We start from the raw sequence: 20,571 nt of genomic DNA, 5'->3' as shown, positions 1-20,571 counted from the left end.
GTCACTGATATGGGAAAAAATACACACAAAATGTGCTATTTTCAATATAAAAAGTGATTGGACAAAGAACATTTTTTTCATGCTATCACAGTCTTGGACATGTCTTAGATTAGTAACATCAATGACTTTTATGCATATTTAGTTTTCGTGCAGCAACAGATTTTCTAAAAAAAAATCCTTAGAGGCTGTTTTTACCCCATTGACTCCCATTATAAACACATTTTTTGAATGCAGAGACATGACACCATATATAAATATAATTTTTACTGTCAGGGTGATCAGCCCTGTTCAGAAGGGATCAAATTAGGTAATTTTACTGTTGATCACCTGGTTCACCCATTTACCCATTACATAGGCCTGTTGTATTACTAGCCTAGTTTCTGTATCTGTATAATGGTGTTTATGAGCATATTTGTGTGTGTGTGTTGGGTGGACAGCACAGGGTTAAAATAGAGGGTATGTAACTGCAGGACTGACCTCAGAAGTGTATGTTCAATTAGGTGTGTGACCTTTGTGCACCGACCTTGATATAGCTAAAAAATCAAAACATGCACCCCGGCTCTCAGAACTACAAAGCGTCTACATACAGTAAACAAAAACAAAGTGTAAGTGTGATTATGCAACTGCTGGCCAGGTGGCCTTTTGATCTTGAGAAGAGGAGCCTTGGCACTCAGAACTTCACACACACACACACACACACACACACACACAAATATGCTCATAAACACCATTATACAGATACAGAAACTAGGCTAGTAATACAACAGGCCTATGTAATGGGTAAATGGGTGAACCAGGTGATCAACAGTAAAATTACCTAATTTGATCCCTTCTGAACAGGGTTGATCACCCTGACTGTAAAAATTATATTTATATATGGTGTCATGTCTCTGCATTCAAAAAATGTGTTTATAATGGGAGTCAATGGGGCAAAAACAGCCACTAAGGATTTTTTTTTAGAAAATCTGTTGTTGCAAGAAAACTAAATATGCATAAAAGTCATTGATGTTACTAATCTAAGACATGTCCAAGACTGTGATAGCATGAAAAAAAATGTCTTTGTCCAATCACTTTTTATATTGAAAATAGCACATTTTGTGTGTATTTTTTCCCAAATCAGTGACTTTGTTTTTTCAATTGGCATTCAAAGGGTTACAATTTTGAATTTTGAATTTTTTTTTTTGTAGTTTTGATCAAGACTGAAGTTGATTAAGAGATTTATGCAAAAAAATTTGAAAAAAAAATGTATCTGATATATTTTTACAGCAGTCAAAGTTAGTGGCTGAAAACAGCCACTAATACCGCTAAAGGAAGTTTTTTTGAAAATCTGTTGCTGCACAAAAACTAAATATGCATCAAAACCAATTATGTTACTAATCTTTGACATGTCCAAGACTGTGATAGCATGAAAAAAATGTTCTTTGTCCAATCACTTTTTATATTGAAAATAGCTCATTTTGTGTGTATTTTTTCCCATATCAGTGACTTTGTTTTTTCAAATGGCATGCAAAGGGTTAAAATTTTGAATTAAAAAAAAAAATTGTAGTTTTGATCAAGACTGAAGTTGATTAACAGATTTATGCAAAAAAAATTGAAAAAAATATTTATCTGATATATTTTTACAGCAGTCAAAGTTAGTGGATGAAAACAGCCACCAATACCGCTAAAGGGTAGTAAATTTGCAGACAGTGTAATATTGACCTTTTGAAAATTTCAAAATCATATTTTCAAATTGTATGTAAAAATAAGGTTTGTCAGCAAAAATCATGCCATTTGCTGCAATACAGTGAAAGTTATGGTCAAATTAAGAGGAAAAAGTGACCCCTAGTGGATGTTTTTGGCGCTAATACCGCAAGAGGGTTAATCTCTCACCACTTAGAGTTATAACAAGTCGCATTAAATGTTTCTGATTAAAAGTTTTCTCCAAGTCCTCCAAACAAAGCTGCGGAGACAAATATTTACAACAGGGAAGAGAAAACTCACCAAACTAAAGCTAAAGGCTAAAAGAGAGCGCCGCCATTGCTATGGATGACGTCAACGTTCATGGACGACGCTACAGGCAGGAAGCGCCGCGATTGGTTAATAAAAGCTCGCGCTTCGCTTTCACCTGTAATGATGTAATTTACTTGTTGGACAACTTCAGATATTATAACCTACACAACAACAAAATATTGCTTAGCTTATATTGGATAAATATCATACTCACTTTTGCAAGTTGTTTTTTTCATTTATTATCAATTATTTCAAATCAATAAAGTCCATATAAGACAATTAGAAAGACCAAAAATGTGTCAATTTTTGCATTTCAATAATCCCTTTCCTTTTATTTTTTAATCTTTATTCTTAATCATCTTTTTCTCATAGTTGTTTTTCTTATTCTTTTCCAACATTGTTTATTGACTGAAATTCCTATCTGTAAATGAATTTCCCATCTTGTCTTGTACATTTATTTTGTGAATAAATGTTTGTTTTTTTAGTTATAGGCTGATACGAAAGGCTGGTCTGTCCCTGTGAAAACTCATCTGCAACATTATGATGTTGTTCAATAGAAAACAGAAACAATACAACATGGTTGAATTTGTCAGATATATTTTAATAAGTTACAAAAGGGTGTTTGTTTTCATGTACCTGTTTTTTTTTGTTTGTTTTTTTTACACTGAACTTTTCAACATTCTGCCAACCTTGTACATTACGATGAAAAACAGATACCATTTAAATAAATGATGTGGTTCCTAGTACTTACAAAAAACCTGTAAGATTTAGGTTAATGATAAAACTACTTCCGTTTTTAAAAAAAGAAAAAAAGAAAAATGCTTTGGCTATTAAGAAATGTAGTTGTTAAAATAAGAAAGATAATGCCATTGTGTTTCTAAAAGCTTTTCAGAACAGTCTGAGTTGACACAGTATAAAAACAAGTTGATGTACACCCTTTGCAACTGCTGCTTCATTACATTAGCAGATACCAGTACAAATATTCAGTACAGCAAGTAACAAGGGTCATGATATTGCTTAATACACAGGTTATTAGCAAAATGCTGAATATTACCCTAAATGTAACAGCTTGAAACATTCTGACTCACAGTAGAAACATGGTTTGTGGAAGAGTATTCAGATAAGTGCACCAAGCTTTTTTTTTCCAAAGTCATGGCTACATGCACTATTATAATGATTCAAACATAGTTTTTGGTATATAAACATACATAGATAGTGAGCGTGTAAGAACTTTATACAAAATACTCAAATAAATGTAATTGCACAATTTAAAAAAAATTATAAATATTCCGACCAGGTGTCAGACTGTACTGAGCAGGTGATTGGTAAATGAAATAGTGGCAAATCATGTTACAAAATATACAGCAGTTTAAGTGCATCCTGTTTGTCTTTTGAGGACCAAAGGTACATTTAATTCTCCACACAGTGCCAACAATTATAGCACATCTGGAAATTGTCTTTGCAGAGTCAATGCAGATGTTTCCTATTCTTTCTCTAACAGAATATGGCACCACAGAGTTCATACGTTCAAACCCCCCAGCGATAGCCTGCGGCTGTCGAGAGAATCACACAAAATGAGCCTCTCGATGTTCGACCTCTTGGAGGCGTCGGGGCCGTAGTCTCTGGTAAACCGGTTTGGCCTGGTTTTGGCCCAGTTCTTCAGGGCTGGAACTGGGAGACTGAGACATGGCCACCTGCTCGCCCTCAATGCCCTCCTCAAGAGGCTCATCGACCGACACTTCTATCTCAATGCCCAACTCCTCATCCTCCTCCTCCTCCTCCTCCTCCTCTTCTTCCTCTTCTTCCTCCTCCTCCTCCTCCTCCTCTTCCTCCTCTTCCTCCTCTGCGCTGTTAGCTGATGCACAGTTCTGCAGCGTTTTAGCTTTGCTCCCCGACGGGGGCTTGTAGAAGGTTCCCGGAGGAGGCTGCAGAGTCCGGGGAGCCCTGAAAGCCGTCGTGATGGGGCTGTACTTGGTCACATTGTCCTCTCTTCTCAAAGTCCTGCTGGGTCGCACTGCGATCGTGTAAGGTCTGTTGGGGAACATTGAGCTCATCGCGCTCTCTGTGGGCACAGAGGTCGATAAGCTGCTGGCGTCCGCTGCCGTGCTCTCTGTGGACGAGCTGGCCACGATCCTGACAGACCGGGAAGCGACCTCGTGCTTGTACTGTTTGTCCCAAGTCCTGCGCAACGTCTGGGTGTCAATAAATGTACTCCGGTAATGCGTGGTCGCTCGCGATTTCGTATTCTCCGTTTCGTCCACCTCCTCGATGGACTGGTCGCAGCTGCCGCTCCGCATGACAGCGTCTTGGTCGGCGCTGTTCCAGGTGTTGTTCTCGTCGACCTGGCCTCTGCTCAGGAGCCTTTCCGCCGGCATGCTGACCGGCCGGAGTTTGCTGCGAGGGTGTCGGAGTTGGACCCTGGTGACTGTGATGTGCTGAGATCGACAGAGCCCTCTCTCGCCAGGTCTCGGGACTTCAGATACGCCCGACGATAAAACCCCGTTGTGGGTCTCTGAGTCCACTTCGTCAGCTTTAAACAGAGATTAAAACAAAGATTAGACATTAACATACCATGTAAAATAAAGTGAAATTAAAGCAGAAGTAAGCAGAATGTTTGTGTTAATATAAGTCTTAAATAGTTATATCTTCCGACAGCAATCACTTATATAGAGTGTTTGGTCTGAAACACGGGTCTGTCAGTCACTCTGCTCTGCTGTAAGCCGAGGAGAAAACTTTCCTTGTATCCTACAACCTTTATCCAATGAGGAGAGAGAACGGCATAAAGTGGCGGTCCTCTCTGTGTGTGCAGCCAAGGGATGCGCGTGAATGTGGTGACGTAGGGACGAGGACGGGGACTGCTAACTCTATCGGCTGACAAGAAGTTAGCCAAAACCACCGAATCGCTTACTTCTGCTTTAATCAACAGTATCCTGCACAGAGCTAATAATAATAATAATAAACACTGACCGGGTTCAAAGTCACTTCCGTCGAGGCTCGGCGTGGTCTCCTCAACCTCAGCCAGTAAGTGGGAAGAAGGAATAATGGAGGAATGCCTTTTATACACCTTAGATGTTTGCTGTATTAAAAAAACACAAACATACACACAAGCATTAATTTATAACTTCATATTAAATAAGGATAAATAAATGTAAAATCTCAACTTCGGCACAAAAGGATAATCACCTCCTTGATATCTCCCAGCGACTTGGAGTGCCTGCTCAGCCGCTGCTCCTTCTCCTGGTGGGTGAGGCGGGAGTTGGGGCTGGGGTGGGCGTCGACCTCCGTGGGCGAGGTGCTGCTCAGGGGACTGAGGGAGGTGTCGAAGACCATCTCGTAGTGTCTGATCAGCAGCTCCACGATGAGAGCCTGATAGGGGTAATCCACCAGAGAGGAGAGGGAAACCTCGGCGTCCGCCTGCCTCGGCTTGACCAGCGTCGGGCCGAAGATGATGCCCAGGTTGCTCGCCGTCATCTTGTTCTCCTCCGAGCGCTCTGTGACGCTGGAGAGGGAGGAAGAGGAGAGGGGGGCTTGTCATTTAGAAAAATATCAGTGCTTTCACAAGTAGGAGCGGTTTAAAGGGATACGAAAACTTTTTTTTTTCGTGTCTTGCCTCACTCCCGAGTCCATGACAAGCAGATAGACACCATCCTTTCGACTGTGTGTGCAGTAACAAGGGAGATATGGGGCAGAGCTGGCGCACTGCTAATTAGCTTAGCTCAAACGCTGGAAGTGTATAGGTAGTGTTAGCCTGCCTCCACCTAAAGCCATAAGAGAAACTCTTCAGCAACTCTAAACGGAAACCGGCGGGCCGATCTTCGTCTCAGAGCTGACAAAACTCTCCGGTAAGGCATCTTGAGCGGTCAAATGCCGCTAACGGGACGAGATCGGTCAAAACGGAGGGTTCAGGCAAAGACGTATTTTGGTTCAAACTAGCTACATCGAGGGTAGGTTAGCTTCCTATTTCAAAGTAAAAGCACAAATTCTATCGTCATGGTTTTCTGTATGTAAAGGGCAACGGGTGTTTTATTTTGTGAAAGTAACCGGAAGTGCGTTGGTCACAACGGCTAGCTTGAGTAGCGCCAAATTTGTCTGAACAAAATTGTAAACAGCTGGTATTTAGACAAATTAACGGCTACTTTCTCGCCTAAAAATGTTTGAAATGTTGATAAAGTGATATATTTACAGAGTTTAGAGCTAAAATGAAATCAATTAAATGAAATCTTCTGACTGCTGATTTCAGCTCGGGTAGGAGGCAGGCTAACACTATCTATGCACTTCCAGCGTTTGAGCTAAGCTAATTAGCGGTGCGCCAGCTCTGCCCGTATCTCCCTCGTTACTGCACGCACAGTCGAAAGGATGGTGTCTATCTGCTTGTCATGGACTCGGGAGTGAGGCAAGACACGAAAAAAAAATGTTGGCGTATCCCTTTAAAAATCCTGCACTCAGCAGATGTGTTGTGTGTGTGTGTGTTGCCTACCGGTGCAGATGCTCTATGAGGAACTGCAGCGTCTTGTAATGAGCTGGTGGCAGCTGCCTCAGCAGGTCCTTGATCTTGAAGAGGACCCTGTTGAGCTCGACGCTGACCTGGGCCGGTGCCACCGGGTCGGGGCTGAGTCGCAACGCCTCCAGTTCCTCCACGATGACACTCTGGCTTTCCTTGGCCAAACTGATGAAGTCGTTGTAGAAGCGGAACAGGATGAGTGGCTCTGGAAGCTGCCAGGGAAAACACAGAGGAAACAAGATCAAGTAAAACAAATGAAACAAGGAAGTCGATGATAAACAGAAATAACTGAAATATAAAAGCAAATATACAAGTGACGATTAGGGGGATGAGAAGTGGAGAGCATGAGCTAAAAATAAACTGAGACAAATAAACTTCACAGCAGCGGTTTTGTTTAGCAGAGTCACTTTTAACCGTCGCACATCCGTGTTTTTGTGACCACGTTTACAGGTCAATGATAAGGTTTCATCAGCAGCAGCTGCTCACCTGTCTCAGGTAGAGTTTGAGCACGTTGCTGATGTCGTGGGGATACAGTTCAGAGAGCTCCACCAGGTCCTTGCCGTTCTCAAACGCCTGGCACAGCTTCTCCACCCGAGACTTGGCACCGTTGACGCGGTAGATTCCCTTCACGGCACAAAAACAAAATGCATTCAAACGTGGGAAAATTAGATGCAGTTTTCCGGCCTCACCATGGAGACACCGGGTGATCACAGCCGCCGAATATTAACAGGATAAGACGCTTAAGAACGGCACAGTACACTGTATGGCATGCACTGGGAAAATATGTGGAGGCTTTGGCATACACTGCAACATCTCAGTACAGAAAAACAGAAATCTTTTGAAGAAGCAACATCTTAAAACCTCGAGAAAACAGGATTTTTAATCGTGTTATGAACAATTCAGCTCAGCCCTCTGTTGAGTGACAACAAATCATTTGATCTTTCACATCTGAGGTGAAGATACCTTCATGCCGAGCGCTCTGTTCTCGATCTCCGACGTGCACTTCCGGATGATGAAGGGGATGCTGTCGTGGCTGTTCCTCGCCGCCTGTGTGAAGTCGATGCCAAAGAGGTGAAGCCTCCCTTGGAGCTTCTTGTGGCCGCACTGGATGGCCAGAGTCTCCAGACACTTCTTGTGGCAGGCCAACGAACACTAAACACAGAGTTGACATGTATCTCAGTTACTTGAGAAAACACGCAGACCAATTGACACCCTTTTATCTCTGTATATCAAATCCAGCTGGTTTGGCGTTTGGGAACAAAAATATGTCCTCATAAAAGTCACTTTTGGGAACTGCACACTGAATAAAGACAAAAATAACACAAACAAGCTGCATGACTTGTAACCTGTTGAACCAGCACCATGGAAAGTTTCCAGTACACTGCCGAGTTATGTTCTTATGCTCTGGACAGTGTGTGTGTGTGTGTGTGTTTATCAGCATTACATAACCAAGCATTAAAAAAAATCCAGCAACACTTTTGTTATTGTCTTCTTCATTGTTTGTAATAAATATGGAAAGAAACTGGATCTAAAATAAACAGTCGGGGGGGAGCACAAGGTCGATAGAGGGGGATTCGTCAGAAGACAAACAAAAGGTCTTCAGTTTCCACTGCCCGTTCCCCCGACTGAGACCAGTTGGTGGACTCGGTCTCTGAGGAGAGTCTGTGGCCAGATTCAACTCTCCCCCTTCATTCAAGTGTTTTGATGAGGGCAGAGGTGCTCTCTCTCTCTCTCTCTCTCTCCCTCTCTTTTGTTTTAGTTTGATTTTTTACATTCCATGAATGATAAAAGAAGCCATTGTGAAACTTTGGCAATGTCCATCTTGAACTCAGAGAAAGAGAGCGAGAGTGAGTCATGGTTGGTTGGTTCTACTCATTTGGACCAAAAAAACAAATTAATAATAATGATAAAAAAGAAAGAAAGAAGAAACCAAGGTTACCTCTTCACACTCTGCTCCGTGAAACACCACGAGGCCGTCGCACTCTCGACACTTGGAGGGCGCTCTGAGCTTCCTTAGCTTGTGGGTTTGAGCTGCTTTGGACATCTGGGTGTTTCTAAAGGGACCCGGGGAGCTGGCTGTTTCTATTACAATATCACTTAAACCTGGTGAGCAAAAGGAGAAAGAGAGTGTAAAAAGACCCCGAGAATAAGAAAATCACCATATTAAGAGATTATATAATATCGACAAGGAAAATATGGACGAATATGTAAGAAAATCTAGAACAAACAGACTGAAACATGTGTGATGTTAATAAAAACACTCAGTCTGACTCACCGTTATCTGAGGGCGAGTGAGGCTCTCTCTCATCCAGGTCATCGGCAGACGACATGGTGCCGGTGGAGGGGGTTCTGGGTAATCTCCTCTTGAAGTCTCCTGAGCAGTACAGCATAACACACCAGTGAGTCCACATCTTAACAACAGTCACTTAAAGTCACTTTCTTTACTTTCTTTTTTTCTCCTCCTCCTGCTGCCTGTTTGTTCTCTACATGAAACTGAGAAGCACTGAGCCACGAACCGAGATGTCCGCCTGTATTTAATGCAACACCGCTGACGAGGTGTGGTCCATCTACATGTTGATAACCGAGACAATCCGGTGGTGGATTGCTGGGTGATTCACACGTCCATTGACTGATCAATGATTTCCAATAGACTTGATTTTAACAGTGTTGTTGAGCCAATCAGGAGGCTCATCCCCGACCGTCTCATCAGGGATAAACTCCTACAGCCTTTACACTCCGAGTGATGGTGGGTACTTCAGTACAATTGGAAATGGCAGACTACCCTTCATCCTATTCACATACAGTGTTACTAACAAAACCGCCATCCTCTCCCAGTGAAGGAAGGATCTGATACACAAATTAGCTCAAGATAGAAGGAAACATGGTGCTGTCTTAATATTTACTGTTAAGACCAGTGAATATACAGTATGTTTATAACAGTGAACAATAGATCAGTGGTTCTCAACCTCCGGAGACCCCCAGGGGTCCTTGAGGGTGTTGAAGGGGGTCCCCAACTTTTTCTTGAAATTTTACCACTTTTCTTTTTTTTTTTTTTTTTTTGAGAATTTTTATTATTATTGTTTTTTTTTGACAATTTCACCACTTTTTTTCTAGAAAATTTTTTACTTTTTTCATTTTTTTAACCACTTCTCCCTACAAATGTTTAAACGTTTTTGTACCACTATTTTCCAGAAATTTCTCTATAATATTTCCAAGAATTCACGCCATTGGCCCTAATTTGAATGTACAAAAAAAGTAATATTATTCAGTCTCAGAACAAATAATTGTGTATTTCTGGTGTTTGCTGGTCTAATTTGTGTCAATTTAGGGTTCCTTGATGTAAAAAAGGTTGAGAACCACTGCAGCAGATAATAGTGTAAAATAATCTAATAAGTGAAAGAGCTTTAAAAGCTACAGTGAGAGAATATGTGTCCACCTGCAAACACTTAAAGGTCTCTCTTATTCTTCTTCTAATAACTTTACACTGTGACACGTACAGTACGCCCTGTTGCACGGCAACAGAGGAAACACTGGGAGACACCCGACCACCGAAGCTGCTTTTATTTTACGTTTGTGTACATTGCTGACTGATACAGTTGCATAATGTTAAACAAAAGAGGCACCACTGTCGGTGGTTGCTAAGCCCCTGGATCTTCAGATAACATGCCAGCGAAGTTGGGTGAACATCAAGTTCATCGGGGAAGAAAAGTGCACGGAGGCCCCCGGGCTGTTTAAGACAGTCAGCGCTGAGGAATGCCCATCCTGTCTATCATTTGCAATGTGTGGTTGCTTTATCAGCGACACAAACCAGACCCATCTGATAGTTAGAGCTAGGTGTTGTGTAATGAGTGTGGGAAACACATTGATTTAGTTAGGCTTTTTTTGGTTTGGCTGCACAGTAAACATCCAAACTTCAGAGGTGTTTTGACTTCCTTGATTGAAAAATGTGACGGCAGGAAAAAGGTTTACGCGGAGCATCAAAAGGACACATCAAGATGTTAGTTGTTGGCTTTTCCTACTGGTAATTAGCCGTTAAGTAACACAAACAGTTTGTTGATTTTGTTTTTGAGCCTATCACAACACTGTGGACAATCTCTTAATCATTTTATAATATATAATCTCCCTGACCATTAACACATTATTAAAAGCACCAAGTATGCATGTTTTCTTCCATTTAAACCTTGAAACTTAAGGCACACTGCTCCTACCTGGACTTGCCGTAGGTGAGTCCATGGACCGGGACTCACTGCTCCCTCCGGCGCTCTCTGAATCGCTGCACATCCCTCCACCCTGGCCGGACGTGGCCCAGGGACGAAACGGGGCCTGAATCCGAAGTGCTGGATAAAAAAAAACAACCACAATACTGATAAATAACATGTCAGTCATGTGCAACGGCATCAGAGTTACTTAAATCTCTCTCTGTTGTGTAATAAAAAGATCTGTTTCGACCCAACTTGCAAAGATAAGTCAAACAAAACAAAGGGAAACAACAAGGAAATTGGATTTCTCCTTATATGGCATTTTGTAGTTCTTGTACTTGGCTCTACAATCTTTTGGATGACTGAAGAAATACATGATGTCTCATCTCTGTCTGTTCTGTAATGAAATGTACCCACAGAGCTTCGTAAACAAAGATGACGACAGCTCAGAAAGCAAACCAGCCTTTTGCTGTCAGGGTTCAGGGCGGTCTGACACAAACAATGATTTCTACATGACATCATAATGACTGTGTTCGGACCAGTAACTACATGTTTGTGTGGCAAAACACTGCAACACAGCTACTTGCCTAAATAGTTTCACATGCTCTGATGTAAAACATGCGTACCTTGGATGTCTGTGCTGCTGTTGGAGCGCCGCTCTGCTATCTTGGTGTGCTGGGCGCCCATGGGGCTGTCCATCTCATCTCCACCAGGGAGGTCTGAGCTCACGGATGCCTGTGACAGGTTACTGTGGGACGAGTGGCAGCCGCTGAGGGAGCGCTTGTTGAAAGGCAGCCTGGGGAGGAAAACAGTGGAATAAATATTTATAGCGAACATACAAAACCTGAATTTTTGAAGGCAGGACACTCATTATGATCGGAGTTCTGTGCCCATATTAAATATCAAATAAGAAAGTTGTTTTAAAACAGTTATGTGATTATAATAGGAGACTATAAAGTTCAGGATGAAAGAGGTCGTTACTGCAGCGTTTACAGTCACACATTGTTGACACTCTTGTAAAATCATATCATTAAAGTCCAGTGTGTTTCCTCATCTTTAAATTTCAGTGTTGGACAGATTGATTCAACCTCAGGAAACTAAACAGCTGTGAATATAAAAATGTTTGTGTTAATGGGGAAATCTGTAATCATAACAATGAATTTAATCAGACATTATACAACGCCTCCTCCAGTCTTTAATAAAAACACCCCAGAACAGCAAAACACTTTCATTTAATTCAATGTCGACTGTGAAAATGCTCCTGAAATCTAACAGTTCAGAGTCATTCCTCTCATATTTCCAGCAATAACATCTCAGATGTTTTTTTTTAAATTAGATCAGTGTCTCTGTAATCCCCAAACTGAATTATCAAATTATATTATCAACACGTTCCCTGCCTGAATCATCCTGATATCATGAGATCAGTCGACACTTTAGCATCAAAGACGGCTGTTAATTAGAGAATAACGATGATTAACTGACTCAGATGGGCTCCAGAGCGGCTGATGCCTAAAACCAGGGCCAGCCATTGTTATATAGTACAGTATGTAGGTCAGCGGTCTATATTTAACCTCTTGAAGACCAGTGATGAGGGTGCATATGAGTGTGTATATGTGTATATGTGTATGTGTGTGTTTCATTTCCTCTCTCAAACTGAATTCTTTTGATCAGTGGGATCAGAGTTGGGGGGTGGGGGAGAAAACTAAGTGAGAACAAAGCACTCTCCTATTTCCATCTGTCTGGTGTGTGTGTGTGTGTGTACGTGTGTGAGTATGTGTGTGTGTGTGTGAGAGAGTGAGAGACCACAAACCTGTGTCAACAAAACTCTCTGAAAAGGAAACCAAATTTCAGGCCCAAAGCTTTCACCAGAGCTGGGTGCTGCTGAATTTGCCCAAATATAGAATAAGCTCCATGTTTTCCCATTTAATCCAGAGACAATGTGTGTGTGTGTGTGTGTGTGTGTGTGTGTGTGTGTGTGTGTGTGTGTGTGTGTGTGTGTGTGTGTGTGTGTATGTATAAGGGTTGAAACCTTTCAAAGAGGTTGGAGTAAAACCGATGGTGAGCCCGCTGCCCCGGCTCCTCTCTCCCGTGACCGCAGTCATTTCCGCAGGAAGCTCCGTCCACCCCAATTGTTTTACGCTTTCCAAAACAAGCGCTCCCTGAGTCACTGCACCTCAGTCTATAGCACCGCTGCATTTACAACCATTTGTTTACCATAAATAAACATTCACGGAGTCCCACAGAGCCCTGTGATACAACATTTAAGCTCCTGACTCGGCGTATAAATATAGAATATAATCATTAACCGAATGGGACTTTTTCTTTTCACTGAAAATTTTCAAATAAACGAAATTAGAGAAATTAAACTAACCCCGGCTGTGACTGTTAACCCTCTGAGAGCTGTTTATTTCTCTTTGAAGAATAACTAAGTCATTTCTGTGATAGGAATCTGACAAATAAACATAAACACTGATGACTGAGAGGATAGACGCAGTTAATTCTGGGCACAAAACCTCTAAAATCAGATTTGTGTCTGATTCAAAGGAGGCTGGGATCAGATTAGGACGATGCGTGAGCAGAGTTTTGCCGTCTCACCCTATGTTTTGTGTAACAGCTGAATCACACGAGTGGGACTCCAGGCGCGGCCCGTCTGTGGGCAAACTCCTGACGAAGTCGATGTAGCGCTGGCCGGGCTCGTACAGCTTGGCGTTTTCACACAGACTCTGGTGGTTGACGGGCAGCGAGACGACCTGGGCCTGTTGGAGCTGGAACCAGTTCACCGTCACCTGGAAATAAAAAGAAATTAAAAAAAAAAAGGAAACAAATGTTGTTATTATCCTGCAGGTGTCTGTTATTACACTGCAAAAACTCAAAATCTTTCCAAGAATATTTGTCTTATTTCTTGTCAAAATGTCTCATTTCTAGTCAAAACTAATCTCTTTCCACTTAAAATAAGATTCATCACCTAAAAATGAACTTGTTTTTAGATCATTTTCACTTGTTTAAAACAGATTTTCACTTGAAATAAGTAGAAAAATCTGCCAGCGAAAGCAAGTTTTTTGCGCTCGTTATAAGGAAGAAAAACTTGCTCCACGGTCAGATTTTTCTACTTATTTCAAGTGAAAATATGCTTGAAAGAAGTAAAAACTGTCTAAATACAAGCTACTTTTTATGTGATGAGTCTAAGGGCGCTTTCACACCTAATAGTCCGGACCAAGGTCCGGACTTAATTTTTTTTTTTGTTACATTGTTTCCATATAGTCCAGTAAAGTTCGCTTTCACACTGCTATTATGCCAGCGGACTAAAGGATCTACCGACGTCATGACGGATGAGCGTGCGTCTGACGTTAGCGCATAGAAAGTGCTCTGAAAAAAATAAAATAAAAATATGTGTAAAAAAAAGAAAAGAAAAAATATAGCCTACTGCTGAAATGCACGCTGTGGTTTGTAATCGCGGTGCAGAAGAGTGAGTTTAGAGCTGATGAAAGGAGAGAAAAAAAGAGGATTGTGCCGCGGCGAAATGCTCTCATTGATCAGCGATCAGCTGTTTTGTGTAGTGGAGGGGAACACACACACGCTATGCGCACACACGCGCGATCCTCCTGTCAGATGCGGCTGCATCTCTCCAGGTCACTTGTGTGTGAGTGTGAGAGAAATAAAAGCTCTGACTTGCTGGGGCAGACGTTGTTTGGTGTCACCCGCTGATCCGTCTTTTTCAGACTTTTTTCGGCGGAAAAAATATATATTCGGGTCATTATATAAAAAAATAGGCTTGCATGTATCGTTTGGGGATTTATATTAAACACTCTACTGTTTAATTCCGTGTAAACGTTTACAAGTGTAGCCTACACTGACACACCCCTCCCTCTGACCAAATCTGGATATAATGATCTCCTCCTCTCCCCAAGTGTTGCCGCCGGTTGCCGCGGCTCCTCTTTTTTTCTGTTTATTTACTTTTTTCGGCACAAGCGCATCTGACGTTATTTCCTGTATTTGGTCTGATAGTTCGAACCTTCCAAAAAAAATGCTTTCACACTACGCAGCAGCGGACCTTGGTCCAGGATAGTCCGGGCCGAGACCACCTCCTGAGGCTGGACCAAAGACTCGGTCTTTAGTCCGGACCGTGGTCCGGGGGAGCTTTCACACCTGTCAATTTGATCCGAACTATCTGGAAAGTCCGAAAGTCCGGACCAAAGGAGGTAGGTGTGAAAGCCCCCTTATTTTAAGTAGAATGAGACTTGTTTTGACTAGAAATGACATTTTGACTAGAAATAAGACAAATATTCTTGGTAAGATATTTGAGTTTTTGCAGTGTACTTCGTCTAGTGTGAACTTTAAATAAGCAGAAAGACATGAACTCACAGCTTTGAGGGTGAGGTCGCACTGTGAGACCATCTCTCTGATCTGGGTGATGATCTCACTCTTGGTGTTGGCGAGATCCACCCTCTTCTCTCCAACATCAACCTGACAAGCTTTGCAGTGCTCTCTGGCCTCCTCAGCCTGCAAACACAAGGAAGATCAGATCTGGTTTTCATCCTGTTTCATGATTTCATAAAAGTCAGAGGTGTCAGGTGCTGTACTATACCTTCTGCAGAGCCTCCTCCTCCAGCCTGCGCCTCTTCTCCAGCTGTTTGACCGCCGCCGCTCCCCCTCCTCCTCCCATCTGCTCCTCCTCCAGGCGGCTGGTCGACACTTTGGCCTTCTCGTATTCCTCCTGCCGCTGGACCTGCAGCAGCCGAGCCTTCCTCAGGGCGCTGTCTGCCTCGTGCTGGAGACAAACACATTGTTAAGTCAAGTTAAAAACACAGAACAAGCACCCATGGAGGAGAAGCAACATACAACTGATAGTTGCTGATCCTTTCATCACTTTAAAAGGATAGTTCAACGTTTTGGCAAATTGGCCCATTGCCATAATCCCTATAGTTTTAGCAGTAGGTTTGTTACCTTTAATTGTTGGTGCAAGCTATTTTTAGAACGGTGGAGCAGAGCCGTGAGCTGCTCAGAGCTACGCTACGGAGGCTGATGGGATTTCTTGGTTTCCCTCATCAAACTCATCAAATACACAATCCAACAACTCCAAAACGCTCTGGTGGACAAGTTGTGACCTGCACATTCACCACGCTATGAGATAATAACAGAACGTTACCGGATTATGGCAATGGGCCAATTTGCCAAAATGTTGAACTATCCCTTTAATGCAGTTTGCATCACTCCATACAACCAAAAGCAGCTTTGTTTTGGACCCATAATTTAAGTTTAAAGTTAACAGTAAATAAGACCAAAGTGATTTATGCAATATTAAAGAAATATTTTGTTCATATTTTCTAAAAGTAGGAATTTAATTAGTGTCAAAATCTACCTCAATGTTAAAAAGCAATTAATATATAAACAACTAATCATGCCCAGTTACAGTGGAAAGTGTTTTTAGCTCCACCAGTGTTGCTCTTTGTACTAAAGGTGGAACACAGTGATAGTCCTGGCTCACTGCACGACTACCTGACAAAACAAAGCATTTGTATGCATGTGTACACTGGGCTGCCTCTCCACTCTTGGACCGAGTCCACAGGTCAGAGAAACAGCTTTAGATTCTGGGAGCATTTGTGTGAGGGGCCTTTTCACTGTGTCTGTCAGCTCACCATCTTCTTTTGCTCTCGCTGCCACTGCTCCTTGACCTCTTTTCGTAGTTTGTCCAGCTCATTCTTTCTGGCCAGGAGAGGCTGGAGACACACACACACACACGAACACACACAGTAAGTCAGTGTTTCCTCTTGTTTCCATTAACCCACAAAAAAAAGTACTGTTTCAGAAATGCATTCTGCGTTTTTTTTTATCGCTGTTTACCTGTATGAACTTGTTGCTCTGGAGCACCGCTGCAGTCTGAAGTACCAACTGGCTGTATTCACTGTCATTTTTGAAGGCCGTCGTGTAGATCTCACGGAAAGGCATGAATTCCTTCAGTGGAGAGAAGAAAGTCTTAATGTTGATGCCTTCACACCTACTACAGTAACAGCTGGCATCAACTTTTGCACCAATATCTGCTACTCACCTGCTGACTTGCAAGCGTCTTGGCAGATTCGGCCATTTTGGCGTAGCTCTTTGCACACTCAATATCTAGAAACGAACACACAGAGATTAACAATAAAGTACTTGCATTTAACATGCGTATTTTTAATTGTTGGATCTTATTTTAATATACAACAGACTGAAAATCATTAAATTTATGTCCTTGAGTCATGAGACACATCTTTGAAACTAATCAGTAAATAAAGCATTAGTCAGAGAGTAGATGTGTTGAATAAACAAACACGCCGTCTGTTCGCCTGATAACAAACGTACTGTACGACCTGACTGAGCGCTTTGTGTCGCCGTGTTGACTGGAGTATTAGACCGGTCCATTCATTAACCAGTGAACCCAACACACACAAAGCTCTCACACTCACACTCTCACATTCAACCTTGAGCCTGGATAAGACGCCATTGTTTTCAAGTCCAGTTCAGGTGATTTGACTGGAATTTAAATCTAAATAATACCCACATTTGGGCCACAACCTGAATTCTGCGTGACTTGAGAATAATTTAGAATATTTTCATCCAACATGACCTGCATGCTGCTGCGATTAGGACCAATGGGATATGTCTCGTAGACTAGATAATAAAATGCTTGTATTGTATTGTATTGTATTGTATTTTGACTGTGGTGTCTGTTTTACTTTGCTTTCACATTAAACGTTTGAAACTGGGGGCAAAAGTTTAAACAGGAGTTCCCAGGAACACAGTTCTGTTACATAATAAAAACTAGTTTGGATCTGAGGTGTGGTCCAACATGTCACTTACACAGGTGTGATGATGTAACTTTGTTTTTTGTTTTGCATGTTCATAGTCCCTGTGTTTTTCCTAGATTCACACAGTAGATGCAATGTTGTTTTGTGGTTCTGCTTTGCTGCTGCCTCCAGAAATAACTCCACCTGTGCAGTATAATTAACTCACCCATGCTGAGGCGTTTCTCCACCCATGACAGCAGCTCTTTGGTGTACTTGGACCAGGCCTTGGCGTAGAGCAGCGCCGACTCCACCCCGCTGTCCTGCCGCTGCAGCGTCCGGTCCACCTCCTCCACCCGGACCGGCGGACACGGCCCTGTGACCATGACAACAACAACAGCAGCGGCGGGGTGAGACCTGGGCTTAAAAATGTCGGGCAGCGGCAGCAAACCTCGACGTAAACGTAACATCCCTGTCACCGCTGCCGGGCTTACGTTTAGCTCACAACATCTGTGACTGAGTCATAGAGAAAAGCCCACGCTGACCTTGTGTGAGTGTGATATGGGCTAATACCATTTGAGGGTAAGTAATGCTGACAGTGGGCCGAGGGACTGCTGGATATTATTAATAAGGGGTTAAGGAGACCGGTCATCAAGACGTCAGAGCTAGTGGTGCTCTTATTACCCCCATACAACCCTATGGACACTGCTCAAACAAAAAGGCAATAACTCAGACTGATGAAGCGGAAACAGCAGCTGTAGCTCAGCTTGAGACTGATTTATGAATCATCTTCTCTTTCTTTTTTTCCAAAACAAATTAGACAGATTAGTTTCCCCTCCTCACTTTCACAGAGCAGCACAGTACAGTACAGTACAGTGGCTGTGTGTTATGGAGACCTGTCTTACCTGGCGGATCATCTTTCTCAGGACCGGATCCTCCAGATTCCACGGAGAGGTTCTCAAAAGACTGAAATACAGGCAGATGAGGGGAGAAAAAAATGTAAAAAAAAACATAAACAGCAGGGGTGGATGAATTTCCGACTCAAAGAACGATATGCTCCACAAACATTCTTAAAACGAAGCTTATCAGAGCCTCGACTTCCTCTTTGGAGCACTTATAAAACCGACAGCAGGAAAACAACAATACATGAAATTAATCCATCTTTTGCAGAGACGGTTTCGGGAAAATGCGCCAGGCTGCGAGCACTTCTTTATTTAACCCGTGAACTCTGCACTTTCTGTGATTCGGGGGCAGCAGGCCACTTCCTGGCCTTAACAGGGTGGTAACTGAACTCATTATACAAGAACAGGGGGTGTACATTCACTTTCGATGCTCAAACACAGCTCAGGAACATGTTAATGATCAATGTGACAGCTCACTGTTGTGTTGTTCTTACCCTGCTTCTCTTAGTTAGGGGGAGCCCCAACACTGATCCATTCTCTACATCTCCCATAAGGAAGTCAGACACTCTGAGGGAAAGAAGGGAAAGAAACCAACAGATTGATCAATGCGGCCTCTTTGTCAACACAGATACAACATATACAAGAGGGGTCTGTTCAAAACAAAACTCAACTCATCATTATATTTTAGTTTAACTGGTTTTTATTCCTGCTTTTTAGTTTAGATACTCACTAAATGCACTAAATGCTTTAATATCCTATTTATAGCATGGTTAAAGCTCCAAAAACTACAGTACCCACAATGCAATGCTAGGATCTTTTATCAGTAGTAGTAGTTGTAGCATTTTCTGTCTCCTCTTAGTTATAAATGCCCATTTTTTTCAAGTTCTTCTCCTCTGATATGTAATGCAACACTTCTATTTAAAAAAAATCCATGTAATATCAATATGTATTTATCACCATGGTATTGACACATCTGTAATGCTCAATTTAATATTATGTACTTATTGGGGCCAGTTGTATAAGTTTCCATATCATCCATATTATTAATTGTTTATTTTTGCTTTAATCACATATTGGTGATAGAAACAAGGCTCAGATAAGGTTTTTAATTAAGATTCTGCAGTTAAATGGACAAAACAATGGGCAATCGCAGTGATGACATCATACTTACACATTGCCAAACGTGAATGCCAATGTGTCGATAGCGGTGTAGATCTCTCCAAAAAGCTTCTGTTTGTTCTCCTTGTTCACCTCCTTAAAGTTCACTCCTGTCAAATGGTGATAAAGTGGGATAGAGTCAGGCCTTGGTAGCAACGCTAAACTCTGTATTCTGAAGACATCCTGTGATTAAAACCCATGGCATGATTCATCATCCTGTGCATGACGTCAAGTATGAAGTCAATGAAAGTCTCTTCTGAGTCATGCTCTACTCCCCCAAATCACAGCGGGAGCTCAGGAGCTGTTCACCTCCTATCTCAAATGTGCAGACGTTTTTAAAAATTGAAAAGTCCATCTGAGGCATCCAAAAACAACTGTGTACCTAAAACCAGAACAGATAAGCAAAGACTGCAAGTGTGTGTATATTTGGCCGTAATCTGGAAAAGCAGTAGTTTCCTGCTGTAAGTCTAAACACCGTAATGACAGAGGACAGAGTGGGGGAAAAAACACCAGTATAAATAAGACTGCAATCAGTCTTCACAATAAACTTCCTGTCCTGACCGAGCAGAGAGAAAATAAAAGTAGGTAGAGAGAGACGTTCAGAGAGTGAGACCGAAACAAGAAATAAGAAATTGGCGAATCACCGCACCGCTCTGCCGCCTCCGTGATTTCCTCGACCTTCCCTGCTTCTTTTCTCCAGGAGCAGAAAAGGACGTTCATGGAAAGAGTCCCATTGTGTTAAACTAATCTTGACTGGGTTTCAAATCTTAGATGAAGACTGGTTCAAAACAGTTTCTTTAATTACTGCCCAGCGTCTTTTGACTTGGTCCTTCAATATCCATGCCAATAAAATTGAAACTTGGAGAGCACACACGCCCTCCAGTGCCAAACAATTACTAAGATGTATCCTCAGTAGCTATTAGCTAACACACATTGCATTAAATGATTACCAAAATATGGAAAACTACCAATTACCCACCTCAAAACAGTTAAATCCTCCTCTCCTGTCAAACATAATTTAGACTTCTTGATCACGACCGGTGACAACTATTGACGGAAAC

General features: G+C 42.1%; 1 protein-coding gene across 1 annotated transcript in view; it reads right to left on the bottom strand.

The window, feature by feature from the left end:
• Positions 1-2,572: 2,572 nt before the first annotated feature.
• The window catches only part of arhgap29a (Rho GTPase activating protein 29a), a 36,268-nt gene continuing 18,269 nt past the window's right edge, over positions 2,573-20,571 (bottom strand). The window contains exons 4-23 of the mRNA XM_083995865.1: positions 19,524-19,620; positions 18,847-18,919; positions 18,356-18,416; positions 17,680-17,826; positions 16,739-16,803; positions 16,534-16,644; positions 16,329-16,409; positions 15,278-15,460; positions 15,055-15,192; positions 13,288-13,478; positions 11,319-11,488; positions 10,702-10,830; positions 8,769-8,867; positions 8,433-8,596; positions 7,457-7,645; positions 6,980-7,117; positions 6,470-6,705; positions 5,176-5,491; positions 4,960-5,068; positions 2,573-4,522 (exon numbers count right to left, since the gene is read on the bottom strand). Coding sequence (XP_083851991.1) covers positions 3,558-4,522; positions 4,960-5,068; positions 5,176-5,491; positions 6,470-6,705; positions 6,980-7,117; positions 7,457-7,645; positions 8,433-8,596; positions 8,769-8,867; positions 10,702-10,830; positions 11,319-11,488; positions 13,288-13,478; positions 15,055-15,192; positions 15,278-15,460; positions 16,329-16,409; positions 16,534-16,644; positions 16,739-16,803; positions 17,680-17,826; positions 18,356-18,416; positions 18,847-18,919; positions 19,524-19,620 — 3,662 coding nt within the window. The 3' untranslated portion in view covers positions 2,573-3,557. The remainder of the gene's footprint in view (positions 4,523-4,959; positions 5,069-5,175; positions 5,492-6,469; positions 6,706-6,979; positions 7,118-7,456; positions 7,646-8,432; positions 8,597-8,768; positions 8,868-10,701; positions 10,831-11,318; positions 11,489-13,287; positions 13,479-15,054; positions 15,193-15,277; positions 15,461-16,328; positions 16,410-16,533; positions 16,645-16,738; positions 16,804-17,679; positions 17,827-18,355; positions 18,417-18,846; positions 18,920-19,523; positions 19,621-20,571) is intronic.

Source organism: Trachurus trachurus, assembly GCF_905171665.1.
Source record: "Trachurus trachurus genome assembly, chromosome: 20".
Lineage (NCBI taxonomy): Eukaryota > Metazoa > Chordata > Actinopteri > Carangiformes > Carangidae > Trachurus > Trachurus trachurus.
This window is presented reverse-complemented; position numbering and strand designations above follow the sequence as displayed.